This window comes from Eubalaena glacialis, chromosome 1 (genome assembly GCF_028564815.1).
Source record: "Eubalaena glacialis isolate mEubGla1 chromosome 1, mEubGla1.1.hap2.+ XY, whole genome shotgun sequence".
Classification (NCBI taxonomy): Eukaryota; Metazoa; Chordata; class Mammalia; order Artiodactyla; family Balaenidae; genus Eubalaena; species Eubalaena glacialis.
In genome coordinates this window covers 176,790,102-176,810,448 of record NC_083716.1, presented here as the reverse complement: position 1 = coordinate 176,810,448, position 20,347 = coordinate 176,790,102, and the positions used below count along the sequence as shown (strand labels likewise).

Sequence of the window (20,347 nt, the reverse complement as noted above, 5' to 3'; positions counted from 1 at the left end):
GCCCTTTACAGATGTCAGCTCATTTATATTCCCTCAACAACCTGTGAGGTAGGTACTATCCATAACCTCGTTCTACAGATAAGGAATTCAAGGCACAGAGAGTGTAAGTAACTTCAAGTCAGATAGCTGGGAAGTGTTAGAGTTGGGATTCAAACCCAGGTGGCAGTCTGGCACCTAACCCATGAACTTCACCTAGACTCTACCTTATGCCTTTCTATGCTATATTGCAGAGAAAGTATGTGAAGACAGAGTTCTTAACAAAGATTCTACACAAATTTGAATTTTTTTGTTTTTTGTTTTTTTTTTAACAAATTTGAATTTTTATAATATAATTTTGCTTTTGTGTTTCTATATAAGTATAATGATTAAGAAAAAAAAAAGCAGGGGAATATGTTTTGTCTGGATCCTTAGTACCTGGCCTTCAGAACCCAAGTGACTCACTGAGAACCATCTCTAGGTATTCAGACTGCACTTATCAACCCAGGTCTTTATGGAAATGGTGGATGGAGGGCTGTTGACTTATGCGTAAGTAAGTCTTTATCTGTTCAATCAAATATAAATGCCCTAATTTTTGAGGTTTGCTCTGTGCCAACCTAGGAATATTCTGGAGCCAACATTATTAATATATTAGCTTAAATTTTAAAGTTTGATACATTATGAAAATTGCACTTTGAATACATGTGAAAGGTAAACCAAGCTATTCCATTAAATTTGCTCTATCCATTTTATTTAGGATGCTATGTTGTAAATAAGAAATAATACTTTTAAGCATTTACAGTTTTCCTGATACGGAAATAAAGCACAAGATACATAGATAAGAGATTTTCTTAAATGGGAAACAAATGCACACAAGTAGTAAAACTGAACTGGAATCTAAATCGGGTGGACTAACCTATTCCACATTTTGTAATAAAATGGAACAACAAAAAATTAAACTCAATAAAATTAAACTCAATCACTAAGTTAAAAAAACAGAATCAGCACAAAATCTGCTAAAATGTACTGCTAGTGGATTTAAAGTTTCGATTTCCCAGCTAATGAGGATTAGAATGTGTTGCTTCTCTTCCACTTCAGAGGATTCTTGTACAGAGACAATTAGTTATATTTTAACTTGTGTACCATGACAGTGAAGTGCCTAGTATCACCCTAGCATAGTATCTAACACATAGTAGAAGCTTAGTATTTGTTAATGTTGAACACATTTCTAGACTCAATATAAGATTATTTAATGGGAAACTAAAATTACATCTTTGAAAAGGAGCTGACTTGTTCAGTAATACCTACAGGCATGTTGCTGAGATGTCCAGCAATTTTTAGAAGGTAAAGATATTTCTACAGGCAATTCTTGACTAAATGACAAAGCTAATTGAGAATAAGACTCTTTCTGAATAAAGACAAGGGTTTCATCTAAGTAGAAAAAGAGTCTGTCAGTTAAGTAAGTAAACTGGAGACTATATGAGCTGTTTAAATCATCTCCTTTCTTGGTATTGTTAAACGTATTGTAATGTGAAGTATGAACAATGTATGGTGAAATATGTGACGAATGTTTGGAGTTCAGACACGTTATCGTTTTCCCTTAGCAACCAAGTAAGCTGGAGGTAGCTGCTGAAGCTAAGGTCCAACAAAGGGAAAAACTTCAAGGATGAAGTTATTTTACTCAGTTGGATAGATTTTTACAAAAATTCAGAAAGTGGCAATATTTAAGATCAAATAAATGTGATCTGTATAATGGTAAATCTTGAATACTCTTTTTTTGTGAAAAATTCTGCTTTCCGGCCCCAACATGGTAATGTAGAAAGATTTGAGGATTAAGATGTGGTCCAGTCTTTGCTCTACTATTGAAATTGATACATGATGTTAGGCAAGTCATTTAATCTTTCTGAGCATCAATTTTCTATCAGGCCAGACTGCACTATGTGTAGTTTCCCAAACTTGCTGTTTTCTTTTTTGTTGACCAGGCCAAGAAAGTTTTCTTCTATTTTCAGTTAACTAAAAGTAATTATCGTGAATGTTTGTTGAATTTTGTCGTGTTTTTCTGTATCTTTATAGATTTTCGTCTTGTATCTGCTAATGAGGTGATTTATATTAATAGGCTTAAAAAAGAAGTTGAATTAAACTTGCCTTCCTAGAATAAATCCAACTTAGTCATGGTGTGCAACCTTTTTTGTTTTGTTTTGTTTTTAATAATGTTGGATTCAGTTTGTGAAACTTTTGTTTTAAATTTTTACATCCATAGCCATGAATTAGATTGGCTTTTAATTTTCCTTTGTATAAACTTCATGGGATGTTGGAGTCACAGTTATCCTAGGTCCTAGACCCTTGAAAATAGTTGAGATGTGTTCCTTTTTTTCTATTTCCTGAAAAAGTTTGAATAAGACTTTCTGTTTTTGAACTCACATATAACGCTATGTGGGCCTGTGTTTTCTTTGTAGGAAGATGTTTTTAGAAAAATGCTCGTTAAATTTTTTTAATAGTTACTGAATTATTCAGTTATTCTATTTCTTCTTGAGTTTTGATAAGGCATACGTTTTTGAGAAATTTATCTCTTTTGCTGACATTTTTTGCCAATTAATTGGTATAAAGTTGTTGATAATATATAATTTTAGTTTTTGATATCTACTGCATCTGTAGTATGTCTGCTTTTTTCTTAGAAGTAATATTTATTTATGCCTTTCTTAATTTTGCTAGAGGTTTGCTCAGTTGATTAATCCTTTCAAAGAACCAATGGATAGCTTTGTTCAACCCCTTATTTTGTTTTATATTTCATTAATTTCTGATCTTTTCATTTCTTTTATTTGCTTTAGGTTGTTTCTGATGTTTTCATAAATTCATAATTAGGATGCTTAATTAATTCATTAATTTTAGCCTTTCTTTTTCTTATAGTACTTTTTTTAAGCTGCTTTCCTGAAACTACAGGTTTTAATACGTAGTAACTTTCTTATTTTTTATTTCTAACATTTAAAATTTTCCATTAAGATTTATTCTTTGTCCATGTGTTATTTAGAAGTGTGTGTGTGTGCACATGTGCGTTTGTATGTGTACAGGGACACATACATATGTGTTCTCCAAACACACAGGATTTTTTCACTTAACCTTTTCTTAATGATTTCTAACTTACATTGTGGTCACACAATTTCTAGAGTCTTACTTTGTGGCCTCGTATGTAATCAATTTTTTACATGTGTATTTTCCAGGGGTTACGTGCAGCACTTTCTTATCTGCCCATAGCGTTCACCTCACCCTTCTCACTTGCCTGACTCGTGCTCAGTTTGGACTTTCCCCCACTTCCTTGATCCTAATTAATGCCCCTCCTAAATGTTCTCATAACCTTCTTGATATACTCCTAGTATAGCATTTATCACAGTGTATTGTGTTTACCGGTCTGTTTCCCTTTCAGAAGAGAGACTAAGGGCTCTTTGAGGAATAGGGCTCATTGTCTTTTTAGTATTGAAGTGACAGAGTGATAGTGCCCCAACCACTCTGTATGGTAACTTCTATTCACCCTTCAAAATCCCACCTTCCTGTGACCCCCTGCCCCCAGGCCCATCTTCCCTGGGTTAGACATTTTTCCTACTAACATTGCCACAGGCAATGGGATGTGTTGTTATTTTGATTCTCCAAATTAGGCTGATTACCCCCAAGGCCATCAAGACTTTGGGGGAGGAGAGACTTTTTCTTGGAAGCTGGAACAAAGTTACATTATGCTCGAATTACTAATCAGTTAAAGCCTTATGATACTGTACAATAAAATTTAACCCAAACTGAATATCGTATTACTTTTTGATGGATCCAAATGGATCATAATATTCATTGTGAATTTTAATTATTATGAGTAATTGAAAATGCAAAAAAAAAAAGAAATTAATCTTTCTGGTTGACAGGATAATGGATAGTAAGCTTTTACTCTACCTGAAAGAAGACAGAGTAATGCTTTTGATATTTTTAGTGAAAATCTGGCTCAGACCTCCCTCTACTGCCTATATTTGAGGTTGTTAATGTTGCTAAAAACTTCCTGACATATGAAAACTGCCTAGTGGAGTATAATTATGAAAGCCCAATTAAAAGTTTAAAAGTATTCATATTAAAAATTATTTTATTCTCTGTGGAAGACTTGGGCACATCATTAGTCTTCTCAATATGCACTTAATTTTTACCTAAATCTAAGGAGTACCATCCGTACCTGTCCTGCCAGAAAGTTCTTGCCCTTCTAAGAAGATATCCAAGTCTGTTATCCCCAACAATTTGTATTTTTATTTGGTTTAAGACTATAGTATTTCTTTGAAGTTTAAAAATTACATATCACAGATGCAAAAAGGATTTGCAGCAACATTTTAAACCAGGAAAACCATTTATGTCTTTACAAAGTAAAACTGCTTTATGAAGAAAGAGAGACCCCTTTCTTTGAAAATTACTTCCAAAGAGTTTCAGGGCCCAACCACCATTATCATCACTTTCTCTATACAAATGATCGAGTGTAGGCTACAGTCAATTGCTATACAATTTTTTATCCATCAAGGCTTAATGGAAAGAAGTCAGATGAAGAGGAAATATAAATTCAAAATCTCTGTTCATGGTCTAATGGCCTGTTATTCAGCCTACTTTCTACGTGTGGAAAGTCTTCATTAATACACCATTAAGGATGACGTTAAAACTTCTGATCTGTTCTTCTAGGCTGTAAGTTATGTCTCACATAACAAATTTTACTTGAGCTCCTTCGGGTCTGATATCTGTATTTATAAATATCTATGTGTTAGTTATATCCTGCTATAGGAGTGTAATGTAGAGTATAAAAAAATATATGTACCTTGGTTTGAAAATTTCCTTTGTGAAAATATAAAATTTGACAAGTTAAAAAAAAATAAACAGAGGTAGGGGGCAGGAGAGTAATAGAATGGGTTTTAATTACTCCTTTAATGCCAGACTGTCTATTTGGCACAAAAGTAAATCTGCCCAGATGTATTATCAATACCTTGACCTTCCATTCAATGGAGAGTGTGGTCTCCAGACTGACTTAGGTCATTTTCTGAAAGATGCTGCTGTATCACTTCTCTTCATTCTAAAATGTTCCCCTCGGGAAGAGTTTGGGGTCTGCTCTCTCTCATTCTCAACCTTTTCCTGTTATAGGGCATTTGAGGGAGCAGCATAAATCTCTCTAAATTTTCCATTTTGACAGTAAATGCTAGTTTCTAGAACTTTCCATCCAAACTAGAGACTCATTAGCACTTAAAGTGTCTTTCACTAGGAAGTTGCTTAGGGTATTCCTTTCATCATGACCTGGAAGGGAAGTGCAGAATTCCTGATTTCTGAATTGGTGTATGAAGTTTCCAACTGGGCAAGGAGGCATGAAATTTCTGGCACTGTCTCCTTCCTAACCTTTTCCTATCTGCCTTGCTCTTATCCTCTGATCCCCAGCCATCTCTGGCTCACGCTTGACCTCACTCTAAGAGCAGTTCTGGTTGTGGGTAGAGGGTACCTCAGAAGGTCATTGGCTCAGGATGGTACTCCATTCTACCCGGAAATCCTCTGCCTGGTATATGGTCCTCGTCTACCACCCTGTCTTCCGACCACGCCGCCTCTTTGCCTTGGCTCCTGATCCTTTATTCTAACGTCCTTAACCTGGGTCTATCTCACTGGTTCCTTGCCTGCCTGTCTCTGCTAAGCTCTTCTTCTTGGACTTGATCTGTATTCTTCCCCATCTCCCTGACACTGCTTGACCTCTGGTGGGCCTGCTGTGGCTATTTCCACCCAAGACCCCAGGAAAAAAGACATCTGTGTCCTAATCTCTGTTGTGCTACCAGAAGACTATCTGACTTCAGGCTGAACTGCCCTGGACTCAGTCTTCTCTCTCTCTGTGAGCAGAGGCTGTATTAGGTTATCTCTAGGGTCTCTTAGAAAACTCTAGGAGCCATCAGGCCTCTTTCCCACCTCCTTTTACTCTCAATCTTCTGACTCTGTTTCAAAGAACTAAGTGCAAAGCGCTGCGACATGCAGGTAGGACCCCATCACCCAGTTAGAAAGACAGAAGATCACAGCTTTCACCTTTATTTGCACCACATTGTATAATTTACAGAGCGTAAGGCGATGCCTTCAGAATCTTGCTCATGCTTGTGAAGATGTGGCCCCGGCAGTTGAAGGGAGTTCCTCCACATAAGCAGCAGGAAAATGGCCTTTTTTTCCCTTTAAAGAACCAAACCACCATCCTTCATCTTTCTTCTTGTGTATAGTCACAATGTCACCTGTGAAAATGCACATACATATAGTTAGACAAGTGGGTTTCTGCACTTAAGCACGTGCCCGAGCCTGATCAGTAAGACAGTTTTTAAGGAGATCCTGCTTTCAAGGAGTTACTTGGTAGCATCATTTTTCTGCATGTGATTCAGATGAAGCAAAATTTATTGACCACCTCTGCACGAAGCAGGCAGAATGCAGAGAATATTAGAAAGACTAAGGTAATGGACAACAAGTTGTGCCATAAAATAGTTTGATTAAAAACAAAATCGCTTTGGAGCCTATGTCCTTGTGCTGCCTGGCTCACTTTGGATAGAGGTGATGGGTCATCCCCAAACTCTTTCTTGGTGTCTGTGCTTTAAGGATTCCTCATGTTGGTGGCCAAAATAGTTTGGTATGTTGACTACTGAGAGTATGTCTCAGCTATCAGACTTTTCTTTGGATTGAGGCAGCTTCTCTCCATTATATGAGCCAGCTTCAGAGTCCAAAGTTCCAGCTCACAGCTTTGCATGACAATATAACTCCCCATTCAACAATGTAGATAATTTGAATAGAATATCAATTTGAGGACAATACTCCTTTAAAGCAGTGATTCAAATAAACAGAATTCCTAGGAAACCCATGGCTCTTCTCTAATTCTCTATTAAAAAGAAAAAAAACACATTATTCCCTGTCTTGTAAGAGAGAGTCCTTTCTCTCTGGCTGCTTCCTGTACATCAAAGTGGAAATATCCACTTCCTTCAGGATCCAAGAGCTACTTGATCTTTAGCATCATCATGAGGTCATTTTCAGTCTTTCTTTCTTTCATTCTTCTCTCCAGTAATTTTCTTTCTAAGGCAAAGGAGATCGTTAATCCCCCTTCTACCTCTCCTTAGTCAGTCACATCACTATTTATTCTTGCAGGAGATCATTCTCAGTCTAAGGTCTCCGTCTAATGAGTTCTCTCAGGTCAGTAGACTGACACAGCCTACTATCGGAATTCAAACGAATAACTTAAAATTTTATCGCCAGCTTCCCTAAGCCTCCAACGAACGTCTCGTTCCATTTAAAGAACCCACTTAGGATATAATGTATAAGTAGGCTTTGCAACCAACAGAGAACTGAAGACAAGATGATCAATTTGTGTTAACTATGTAACTCAGACTCAGGACCCTGGGTTCTAGGTGGCATCTGGGAAATGTGTTTTAATTCATATGGAAAGTGGGAATACTGCATTTCATTTACTCACTGGTGTAGGTAGCCTTAGGATGACATGATGAGTAGCGAACTGACTTCTATAACACTTGAAACTTTTAAATTAAAGGCAACATTGATTTAAGATGCATGCAGGAGAGAGTCTACTTTCCTTTTTTTTTGTCTTATGTCTGAGCTACAAGGAAAAGTAACTGCCTGGAGAACTCTGACTGGCAAACTGAAAAGGAAGCATCTATGAACCAATAGCAAATACGTGGTATCCCTGTTGTTTGGCTGCAAAATCCATCTCAACTTTCTGTTGGTTCTGGGCACCATGTCCTGGTCATGGATTATAAATTTTCTTCTATGACACAATTCTTTCTCACTAACCATTTCATTTCCAGATCCCTGCCTTAGCTTAACATCCAAATGTGGTTGCTAATTGGACACACAGAGAAAGTTGAGGCTGGTGACTTTTTCTTGTTTAATAATCTTGGGGTCTACACCATCCATTATATAATAACCTTTCCATGTTAAACAAAAATCTGTGACACAAAGAAGGGGGTCTGATTCCTTTAATTGGTCATAAAACCCTTTTTTGAGAGAGAAGTGGGAGAAATATTAAGCTGGGAGTCCTTTGACCCGGGTTCTAGAACTGGCACTTAGAATAAGCCATGAGAGGAAGTCACTTCACATTCTTGTATGAGTAACTTTCTGAAAAGGAAAAAGGTGGGGCTACCTCTCTGATAACTTTCCATTACTGACATTCTACCCCAATGGAGCACTGTGATTAAGAGCGTGACTGAGTTTCTGAGTCCAAATCCTGTGCCACTACTTCTGGTGACTTTAGCCAAAGTACTTAACCTTTCTGTGCCTCAGTCGCCTCAGTCATAAAATGGGCATAAATAATACCAACCTCAAACGGTTTTTAGGAATATTAAATTGGACAATGTGTTTGCAGCAATGTCTGGCACCTAGTAAACACCAAATACGTGTTAGCTATTCTTATCATGTGAGCTTTCTTTTTGATGTGCTTTATCTTTATCTTCTAAGAAGGGAGATTATAAACCTGAACTGCTTTGACCTGGTAATAACTTTTTTTTTTTTTCCATAGAAAACAATTTTATGGTTACCGAAGGGGAAGGGGGTGGGATAAATTAGGAATTTGGGATTAACATATACACACTACTATATATAAAAGAGATAAACAACAAGGACCTACTGTATAGCACAGGGAATTATATTCAATATCTTGTAATAGCCTATAATGGAAAAGAATCTGAAAAAGAACATGTATGTGTGTGTATATATATACATGTATACTTATATACATGTGTATATATATCTATACATATATACACACATAAATATATACATATATATGTAACTGAACCACCGTGCCATACACCTGAAAATAACACATTGCAAATCAATTATACTTTGATTAAAAAAATTAAAATATATATAAGAGATACCCATTTGGTTGAGAGTAATACATATAGTAATACATATCCTTGTTTTTAAGACAAGCTGCAATTATTTATTTATTTATCTTTGTTCTTCCGCAAACATCTAAGAGGGAAGGAGAAACCAAAGAATAAGTAGTCAGTCAAATAATAGATTTGAACTTAGTCTGATAACAGCCAGGCTATGAATGCATGACCTGGTAATAACTTTTAAGGCTAAGACAAGAGTTTTATTCAAGTTAAAAATTTCAACATGGGAAGGTAATTCAACTATTTGAGAATGATGCTTACCTTTTTCCAAATTCAATTCATCATCTTGCCTGGCTTGAAAAGAATATAAGGCCTTGCAAAGACCGTTGCCGAGCTGGGTCACACCGGAGGCTGAAAGTTGGATCAAGTTATAATGACTAATGCTGGGTCAGTAGGCAAGATGAACATGGTGGGAAGTGGTCTAGTTTTTCAGCCGTGTAGTGCAGAGCTTAAATATATTGAAATCTTCCCAAAAGAAAAGTTTATAATTGTACATAACATTCATTCTTTGATTCAGTAACCATTTCTGATGTACATACTATGTGGATGAACTGTGTATATTACATAATCAAAAGCTCTAACATAGACAGTAAGTCTGGACAAAAAGTTACTGTAGTAGTAATAATAATGATGACAATTTTAAATTGTTTCCCACGTGAACTTAATCAACATCAGTTAGCTAAGCTGTGTGGTAACTGTATTCATGTTCTGGAAAACCAGCACCAGTTTTGCCAATCAGGAATAGATAGGAGACACTTGGAGCAGCCGCTTCCTCCATCGTCCCCAGGTACTTAGGGAACTGTTTCTCAAACGATGCAACCACGAGTCTTTAACATACCATGTGGACTACAATGGCCTGGGTTTGATTGAAACTTTTTTGCCAAGTTCTAATCAAGAACCTAGAGAGTCAATGTTATGGTAACTATAGTTGAACAGTGACGGATAATGACAGGTGCTTGCATGTATGTGTGTGTGTGTGTGTGTATGTGTGTGTGTGTGTGTGTTTGTGTGTGTGTGTGTGTGTGTGTGTGTGTGTGTGTGTTGAAAGGTAAAAGGCAGTGGGGTGTGGATGGAAAATGACTAAAGTCAGGTGGCTGAACACAGGGGGCGGGTAGGCCTTGGGATCACCGTGTTTCCTGAAAAGAGGTTGGGATTTGCATGGCAGTTTGGAGGAGGCTGTGGAGACAAAGCTGTAGAGTCCTCCCAATGTTTCCAGGCTGAGTGTGTGGGCTGCAAATTGCAGGCTGTCTGAATAACATGGATGCCAGTGACTGGAGGTACCTTCTCATATTAGAGAATTCTTTTCCCAACCCTCCAATCTTCTTGAGTCCTTCCCACCTTTTGGATGACATTTGCACAGTTAGCTTGCACACAAGCTAACTACATTTTAGCTTGTAGTTAAAAGCTACACATTTTAACAAATTAATCAGTCCTAATTGAAACGTAAATTTCTTTGAGCCGATTTATGTCAATGTGGCTCTGAAAATAAAATATAATTTTGGCAATGTGCTTTACTGATAGGACCCAGCCCCAAATTATTCTGGGCATGAGATTACCTGTAGATGAAGAACTTGGAATTCTCTGCCCACCAGAAGATGACTTGCTCACAACATTCTCCAATCTCTTTGTCAGAAAAGGCCGAGATATTTTTACAGAACTATGTGTCTGCTGCTGTTTGAATAGTTTAAAAAAAAAAAAAGTCATTTTTAACAACATTGTCATCAAAAGTATTTGCAAAAAGTAACTATTCTGCAGCTGTTTTCCTCAGGAATTTGTTTTTCAATTGTTGGGAGGAGGGTATAAAGAAAAAATTCAATACATTCCTAAACCCTACTCTAGCACGTTCTTGTTTCTGAGACCTTAATATTTTCAGAATTAGACAATTACTATATTTTATAGCCTGTATTTGCAATTCTGACCTGTACCCCTAGGCCAAATAGTAACATTTACAGCATTACTTCTACAAATTCAACTTGGTTTTAAAGCAAGTGAAATGATCATGACTCTGTGTAAATGACTGAGACCCTTTTAGAGCTTGAGTCTCTTAGAAAGAAAACTGTCCCTTCATCACAAGGTGGTTACAGCTCCCTCTTCTTGTAGGAAATGGAAAACAGCTACTCGTGTATATTCACATGCTCATTAATTCCTAGAGTGTAACACTGGGAAAATTCATGTGTGTGAATTTTTTAAATTGTGCACAAGCATTATCTACATTATGTACTATGTTAAATGGATGAGACTACTGCATATCACAAAATCTTACAATTTAGGTCTGTATGAATACTAAGATTTTGATTTAATAGAAATTTTACTATAACAGCACTTTCAAAGGATAAAGTGAGAAGAATGAGAAGGAAGAAGGAACCCAAAGTGTTTTTAACTCATTAATTTACATATGAATAAAAGCATGCATTCATTTGTGTTTAGCTCTTGTTACTGTGCTCAAAAAATAATTAAATAAATTTATCTTAAAATTGTGCAACTGGGGATTTGAGCATATGGCATATATAATTCGTAACAGTTTTTTTGGCCTGTTGCTGCTTTAAGCCATTCCACCCAGCAAGCCCAGTCAAGAAATTATAGCCAACCTCTTAAATGCTTACCTTTTCTTTCCACTTGAAGATGGAGTTACTACAGACATGGTTGGGTTGAGGTCTTTGCTCAAGTTCTGCTAAGACGGATGACAGTTTATAGGCGTTTGCTTGCAAAAGGTTTAGTTTCAAGTTATTCTGTGGATACATCATTTGACCATATGAGTAAACTTCTAGAAAATTTTGAGGCACAACTGGGTGGGTAAAGGGATATCAGGATAACTTCCAAAATGACAAAGAGGTCCAGAAAAATACACATTCAACTAATTTGCAACTCATATGCAGAAAATGCTGAAGAGAGAAAAACAATGGACACTTTAAGCAGTCTAGAGGAAAGCCTTAGTTGTTGAGTGTGTCGTATTCTAGACCCGTGTAAATGAGGTAAACCAGAAACCTTGATAGGTATATTACTCAGCATTTTGTGGCAATGAATCGCTTTACTCGAATTTCTGCTGAGGAATGAGGTAGAGAATAATGAGTGTTGATTGAAGAAGGTAGGCTTTCGGAAGGCTTTGAAGAAAGGCAATGGTGCCATGGGCACTTAACATAAAGAACAGAAGTGAACTCTTATCAATAGAATCAAACTAAAATGATGTGAGTCAGGGTTTTGTTGTTGATGTTGATATTATTGTTTCTTGAAGAGGTGAGGTCTTATTTTACCCGGAAAGTCTGCAGTAACGCTTCTGGAAACTAGAAACCATATTCTGGGGTATTTGAATATAAAAATAAAGACTGAAACTAAAGCTATTCTCCTAGTCTCTCCTGTTCTGATTTGACCTTGAGCTAGAAACTTTATAATGACTTCTCTGTCAAGTTGTAAATCAAATCACAGAATCTAAATATTGGAAGGGGTCTGCTTATCCAATCTTCTCCTCACCATTGTCTCTCTCTTTTCCACACCTCCAGCCTGGGGGTTCCTAATCCTAACATCCCGGCCAGGGGGTCACAGCCATGGACCAAACACCTCCAATCAATGGGGAAGGGCTCTAATCCTTGGAACAATCCACTGCATGGTGGGCAGGCTCAGCTAGGATGAAATCAAAAGCTCCCCCATAGCTTCTAGCCTTAGATCTAGTCTGCACTTGAGAGCATCACAGATCAAGTCTCTCTGCTCTGTGGTGCTGCTTCCGGTATCCAAAGACAATATCTGCTCTAAATACCTCCAGTTTCCACAACAACTTCTCAGAGAATACGGCTTGCCAACATTCTTGCTTCAAATATAGCACTTCAAGGACCAAGAGCCAATGAATTAGGAAGAATTTCTGTGAAACAGAGCTTCTCCCTGCAAGAAACCTTCTCTGCGTAACACAAAATCAGTCTACCACTGTCACGAGTTTCCTTCCATTAGAGGCAGAGGTGCGTGACCGAATTACATGGATATTTGGCACCTACTATTTGAAGGCTCTTATTTGCTCCATCACTAGATCATAAACACCATAAATTCAGGGGTCAGATCATCTCCCATCTTGCATCCTCCACTGTGTGAATCAGGCCAGTTGTGTACCAAGATGATCCTAATAACGTGTTCTATGTCAATGACAAAATTTTATGCAAGAACCCAAAGAAATAAACTTAAATCTTAATGCCATCATAAAATGCTCCATATGACTTTCTTTTGGTAAATATCATTTACGTCGAATTAATTAACTAAACATTTTATGCTGTCACAGAAAACGTCTAACAGTCTGTTTCATAATTTTATAAAAATTGTAGCCATATGTCACTGCAAGGATATTAGACCTCTGTTCCCAAGTGAAGAGAATTCAGGCCTGTCTTTTCACAGAAAGTGTCAGGTTTATTTCTGCAACACCACCTCCACTAAAGGAAGCCACTGCTAAAAAACAGATAAACTGTACCTGGCTGCATCTGTCTACTTTTACCAAAGAACTATTGAAATTGCTCATTTGGACAGAATTACTAGGTACCTACTTTTACAAGAGAGTTGTTTAGGCTACGTGCAAGGTAAGGAAAGCTGGTTCAGCTTCCTGGATCCTTCAAAACATTGATAAAAATTTGATCTCTTCCTGAATTCTTCTCAGATTAACCGCAGTCAACTTCCTCTCCAATCACAGCAGAAACCCTGTATCCTGTACACATAGGTCATAGTATCTGTTCATTTTTATTCCAGTTTAAAATTCATGGGCCTTTACTAACTGCCCTTATAATGTGGGTTCTTCTGAAGAGGCTGCATTGCCCACCAATCCCAACAAATGTCTCGGGGCTGCCGCGGTCCAGCCTTTCAGCAAAAAGGCCCGGAGGTGCCTCTCCCTGCCCTCCACTGACAGTATGTCCCTTTCCTTCAAAACACCCTTGGCCTCTGAAGTTTTTTCCCTTGTTTCCCTGGAAGCTCTTGCCTCACTCCCCAGTCGGCCATCTTCCTTCTGTGCGGCCACATCTCTCCTTTCCCCTGTTATACTCGGAAGACCCTGATGTTAGCTCAAGGATGAATGGAAAACAGCACCTCAATGATGATTACCAGGATTTCAGTTCTCCTCTGTGCCCTGTGCTAGCATCTTCTAAATAATGCATCATCCTCACAAAACCCCTTAGGTAGCAATATCCCCACTTAAAGATGAGAAAACTAAACTTGTCCCAGGTCCCTGTAAAAGGCAGAGCTAGATGCAGGCCTCTCTGAATGCAGACCCTGTGTTTTTGGTCACATCTGTTAACTGGGTAAAGTACACATGGTCTTCAGACCTTAATTGAATGATTCTATTTGGGGGAATTCTATTTTAGGCACTTCCCGCCCCCCCCCCCCCCCGGGAGGACACTAAATCAAACATTTCTAAGTAGCTGGATTTTTCCAGATTCCTCAAACCACTTGTCAAGGAGCTGATTGTACAAGCTCTCCGACTAGACTGTTCTCTGTCATGAGAAAGGAAAGGCAAACAGAGGTCAAATGGTCCAGAAAACAAGCATTCCCAAAATAGCTCCTTCATCCTTAAATCTAGGAAACTGCACTCTGCAAATGTTTACCTCGTCCATTAAGGCTGCTGTGCTTTTTTGGCTCTCTGTGTCTGAGAAGGAGGAGTGGCTGGAGTATGCTTTCAGCATTCGTTCCAGACCTGAAAGCGAAATAAGGCTGTCAGTCACTGTTCCTCTGGTCCTAGTGGGACACAACTGGCAGGTGGTTATACTCGGAGGGAGCCTGAGCCCAGAAGTGATGCCGGGAGCATTTGCCAAATGGCTGGGGCTGTTTCTGTGTGTAGTTGTCACTAAATTTTACTGAATGGGTGACCTGTACCTTCATTTAATGGGATTCGAGAAATGCTGGTGCTTAAGGAGTCTTGATTGTTATTTTTCAAGATGAGCTTTTGCATCCTCCTTGTTGACCCATTCCGTGGTGGATTCCTAACCTTTACCCCCATGTTAAGCTCTCCTCTGCTGATATTTACATTTCTAAACATTTTGCTCTCTTGGATTTCCTATCAAGTATTACATTGCAACAGCGTTCTCTGGTCCACATAAAATAAGCTCTACATATCAGGATCATAAAAGTGGAGTTGCTTTTATTACCCGTAACACTTTAGAGCTGCTTCACATTCTCACATACCTAACCTCTAAGTACAGGATTTAATTTGAATGACTTTCACATCATTCAGGAAGTTAGTTTAAAAAGAAACAAACAAGTGGTGATCATTCTGTAATGTATAGAAATACTGAATCATTATGTTGTGCACCTAGAACTCATATAGTGTTGTACGTCAATTATACCTCAATAAAAAAAAAATTTATATAGATTAAAAAAATTTAAAAACAACCTATTAGCACCCCCAATAGAATAAAATAAAATAATATGGGGGAAATAAATAAATAAACACAAGAAAATGAAAAGCCTTGTACGTAGGAGGTTTACTATGTTTTAAACCAAACGAATTGTCCCTCACATCAGCCAATTTCAGGAACACTGTAAAATGCTACACTTCTGGAAATGGTGGTATAGTACTTGTATAGACCTCACAGACCAGAATGTCATTTTCAATTTTTTTTGCTCTCTCCTTGCTTTTTCATTTTTCTTTATTCACACAAATTAGGTTTGATGTTTGGTCTTTTAAATGAGATGCTCTCTGCACCAGTCAGCAAAAGCAGAATCACCCTAACTCTGAATGAAACCTCCGAGTAGAATACTTTCCCTTACCGGGTCAGTCAAAGAGATAATTACACACCTTCCTGGTCTCGTGAGGCTTTTTCAATATCTTTTTGCAGTCTCAACAGTTTTGATTTTATTGAAGATGCCTGTCTCTCTTTACTCATTGCATTTTTAGGATCTTCTTCCTTTAGGAAAAAAAAAGGAAGTTTAACAATTTAAAGGGAAAAAAGTAAGAGTTGCTACTCCTAGTTGCACTGAGACTTTCACTGACTGTATTCAATTTTAACTTGATGGAAGAAAAAAGTAAAAAAAAATAAAAGCAGGGTAACCTCTGGTTTTCTACAGATTGGTCTACCTTTTCTAGACCTACTGAATAAGAAGACAGCTCCTTGTTCACAACTTGTAAGTGTAGAGCTGAGCACTTTCTTTAATAGATAAAAATTATTCTTGGAGGGTGAACGTTACTATAGCTATTTCATAGGAGCCTGTGGCTCACCAAGGGAAGGGGCATGAAAGCTTCAAGGAGACTAGCTGACTTAACCAGCACATTTCAGTTGAGGGGAAGGAGGGCAAAGGGTACTCCTTGCAGGAGAAATGGCACAAGCAATAGACAGAGGGAGGGTTGTGTGAAATGTATGGGGAACAATAAACAGACCAGTTGCTTGAGCAAATGTAGTGGAAGAAAAAATTGTCTAAGTAGTTTAGGTCAGATTTTCAGGCTGAAGTAGGGATTTTATCATGTAGGTTATGAGAACCATTAACAATAGCAGAGCTTTCATATACATTATTTCCAGAGTTGAAAGAAAAAAAAAAGGATGTTAGGACACAGTTTAAATGCCTAGTAACAACTCAAAGAGCAAATATCCTACAGTGATACACAACTTAAAATGATTAAAACCTTTATGTGGAAAAAAAAGGATGTTAGGGTCAGGTTGGGAGGTGGCTGAACATAAGTGCAGGAGATGGACAGAAGCCTTGGAGAAAGAGGGAAAACTGATGACTGAAGATGGAAGTGCAGGAGTCAGGACTTATCTGGTAGGAAGGAGAAAAGCGAGGACCCTGAATATTGGTTGAGAGATGAGCTTTAGATAGACTGTCCTGAAGAAAGAGAAGAAGAGAAGATTTAGAGCAAAGAGAATAATAGCCTTTACAAAAATATAATGTAGAGACTAAAATATTTAATCTACATACTGTGTATTATATATTATAAAAATTTTCTCTATATCCTTTATCACATGTGACTCTTTGTGATTCTTATAACAACTCGACGAGATTGGTTTTATTTTCCCCATTTTACCTGTGACACTCAGAAATAAATGAAGGCCCAAGACGAAACAGCTAGTAAGTAATTACTGCTGAAACCCAACTCCTGTGACTCCCAATTCTCCACCAGCGTCCACTCCTTCACATGTCTGCCTGAGGCTGAGGCCCAAGCTGACGTTACCCCCGCAGGTGAGCTCCGAGTAAACTGCAAGCATGCTTCAGTCCAACCCTCAGTCCTTCCTTGCTGGAGGAATGCACCTCATAATCTGACTCTCATGCCAGTCCAAGACTTCATTTGGTTTCTTTGGGGATGCCTATATTGTTCACAAATATATTTCCACGGATAGATCACTACTGGATCAACTTGAGATAGATTAAACTGCCGTCGTTAACTTTCTTAAATTTGTCCTTCTCTTCCAAAATTTTGTCAGAAAGAAGATCAATACCAGAGGAGGCATTTAAACTGCAGATACAATCTTTTGAACATAGCCTTTACAGTAACCTTACAAATATTTTTCACACTAATCACCAGCCCTCCAATATTCACACTCAGATAGTTCTCCTGTCTTACCCTCATCCATGTAAATTTCATAGCACTCGATAAAAGCCAGTCTACACTTACTGCCAATGACTATAAAGTCAGATTTTGGAGGTGTTTTGCTTTAAGAATATTAGGACAATCCTATTCAGCCATTTGGAGATACAGTCCATTCTCTTAGACAACAGATACATAGTCGTTAGTTCTGGTACACTGAAATTTCATAGAAACCAAAAATTCCCATGGGCACATCAATTAAAGATAAACCATTGTGGCTACTTCTTTACACTTCAATAGGAGCTTAGTCAAATTTTCAAGGAGAATGACCCTTATTTTATTGACAGGTTAGCTGATAGAGGCACTTTTACAAGAAAGAGATAGATATATTTTATTGTATATTTTCCCATCTCAGGGATCACCTACACGGTTTGGAAGAAAAAAAAAAAAAAGGTACTTTCCCCAGGTAATCAAATCTTCCTTTCCACTTCCATCTCTACCTTTGTTTCTGCTTTAACAGACATTGCTATTGCTAATTTGATTTGCCTTTGCCAGGGTCGGAAAAAAAGATTCAATTAAAGAAACAACCGGCCACTTATTGCTGTTTAGATGGTGGGAAGGAGAAAGTCAGTCAGAATTCATTATTGTGCCAGATCTAACCGCCTTTCCCTCTCCCCTCATCTCTTGTTCCCTGAGTGGGGGGTCCTGGGATGTTGGTTTTGGCTATACTTTTACTCTTATAGGCGGACATGACCAGTGGTCCAGTTTTACACACAGAGAGGGGTGAGCCTCCCAGACTGGACCTTGGAAGTCTGAGTGAAATACAGCAGAGGGCCCAGGAAGGATCAACCGGGATTTTTTCCTGCAGATTTTGGTAATTAATGATCAGCATCTAGAACACTACAATTAAAACTAACAAGAGGGGAGTGGAGGACAAAATCTTTGAGGCATGACCTGACCCAAGAAGATAAAGAATTTAGCCCAAGAGAGCAAACAGGCAAGATGTCTGGGCTCTGACCAGGGAAACTGATCAGTTTTTAGCAAGGAAGGTCATGTGATAGTAGAATCACCCAAATGTCCTCAAAATAAGCCTCTGTAATGGCAATTAATTTATGACAAAGGAGGAAGAATATACAACGAGAAAAAGCCTCTTCAAAAAATGGTGTTGGGAAAACTGGACAGCTACATGCAAAAGAATCAAACTGGATTACTTTCTCTCACCATATCTAAAAATAAACTCAAAATGGCTTAAAGACTTAAACATAAGACATAACACCATAAAACTCCTAGAAGAGCACATAGACAAAACATTCTCTGACATAAATTGTACCAATGTTTTCTTAGGTCAGTCTCCCAAGGCAATAGAAATAAAACCAAAAATAAACAAATGAGAACTAGTCAAACTTACAAGCTTTTGCACAGCAAAGGAAACCATAAACAAAGCGAAGAAACAACCTACAGAATGGGAGAAAATATTTGCAAAAGATGCGAACGACAAGGGCTTAATTTCCAAAATATACAAGCAGCTCATACAACTCAACAACAAGAAAACAAACAACCCAACCCAAAAATGGGCAGAAGACCTAAAGAGACATTTCTCCAAGGAAGACATACAGATGGGCAACAGGCACAAAAAAGGATGCTCAACATCACTAATTATCAGAGAAACACAAATCAAAACTAAAATGAGGTATCACCTCACACCAGTCAGAATGGCCATCATTAAAAAGTCTACAAATAACAAATGCTGGAGAGGGTGTGGAGAAAAGGGAACTCTCATACACTGTTGGTGGGAATGTAAGTTGGTGCAGCCACTGTGGAAAACAGTATAGAGGTTCTTCAGAAAACTAAAAATAGAATTACCATATAATCCAGCAATCCCACTGCTGGGCATATATCCAGACAAAACTGTGATTCAAAAAGATACATGCACCCCTATGTTCACAGCAGCACTATTCACAATAGCCGAGACATGGAAACGACCTAAATGTCCACTGACAGACAAATGGATAAAGAATACGTGGTACATATATACAATGTAATACTACTCAGCCATAAAAAAGAACAGAAAAATGCCATTTGCAGCAACATGGATGCAACTAGAGACTATCATACTAAGTGAAGTAAGTCCGAAAGAGAAAGACAAATACCATATGATATTACTTATATGTGGAATCTAAAATATGACACAAATAAACCTATCTACGAAACAGAAACAGAATTATGGACATAGAAAACAGACTGGTGGTTGCCAAGGGGAAGGGGGATGGGGAAGGGATGGAGTGGGAGTTTGGGTTAGCAGATGTAAGCTTTTATATATAGACTAGATAAACAACAAGGTCCTACTGTATAGCACAGAGGACTATATTCAATATCCTATGATAAACCGTAATGGAAAAGAACATAAAGAAAGAATATATATATATATATATATATATATATATATATATGTATAACTGAATCGCTTTGCTGTATAGCAGTAATTAACACAACATTATAAATCAACTATACTTCAATAAAAAATAAATAAAATAAAATAAACTCAAAATGGATTAAAAACTTAAATGTAAGACTTGAAACCATAAAACTTCTAGAAGAAAACACAGGCAGAACATTCTTTGACACTGGTCCTAACAATATTTTTTTTTAATATGTCTCAGGCAAGGGAAACAAAAGCAAAAATAAACAAATGAGACTACATCAAACTAAAAACTTTTGCACAGCGGAGGAAACATCAACAAAACACAAATGAAACTTCCAACAAAACGAAAAGGTTACCTACTGAATGGGAGAAGAAATTTGCAAATGATTTATCTGACAAGGGGTTAATATCCAAAATATACAAGGAGCTCATACAACTCAACATCAAAAAAACCAAACAACCCAATTAAAAAATGGGCAGAGGACCTGAATAGACATTTTTCCAGAGAAGACATACAGATGGCCAACAGGCACATGAAAAGATGCTCAA

The 20,347-nt window shown here is 37.7% G+C and overlaps 1 protein-coding gene across 9 annotated transcripts in view; it reads right to left on the bottom strand.

Moving 5' to 3' along the window:
- Window positions 1-6,026: 6,026 nt before the first annotated feature.
- The window catches only part of NOSTRIN (nitric oxide synthase trafficking), a 70,177-nt gene continuing 55,856 nt past the window's right edge, over window positions 6,027-20,347 (bottom strand). For 7 of the 9 annotated variants that reach the window (XM_061201273.1, XM_061201310.1, XM_061201318.1 and 4 more), the window contains 6 exons: window positions 15,655-15,763; window positions 14,465-14,553; window positions 11,501-11,626; window positions 10,454-10,568; window positions 9,159-9,248; window positions 6,027-6,236 (listed from right to left, as the gene is read on the bottom strand). In XM_061201273.1, the coding sequence (XP_061057256.1) occupies window positions 6,100-6,236; window positions 9,159-9,248; window positions 10,454-10,568; window positions 11,501-11,626; window positions 14,465-14,553; window positions 15,655-15,763 (666 nt within the window). In that variant the 3' untranslated portion in view covers window positions 6,027-6,099. The remainder of the gene's footprint in view (window positions 6,237-9,158; window positions 9,249-10,453; window positions 10,569-11,500; window positions 11,627-14,464; window positions 14,554-15,654; window positions 15,764-20,347) is intronic. The other 2 variants (XM_061201300.1, XM_061201338.1) reach the window with 1 other exon arrangement.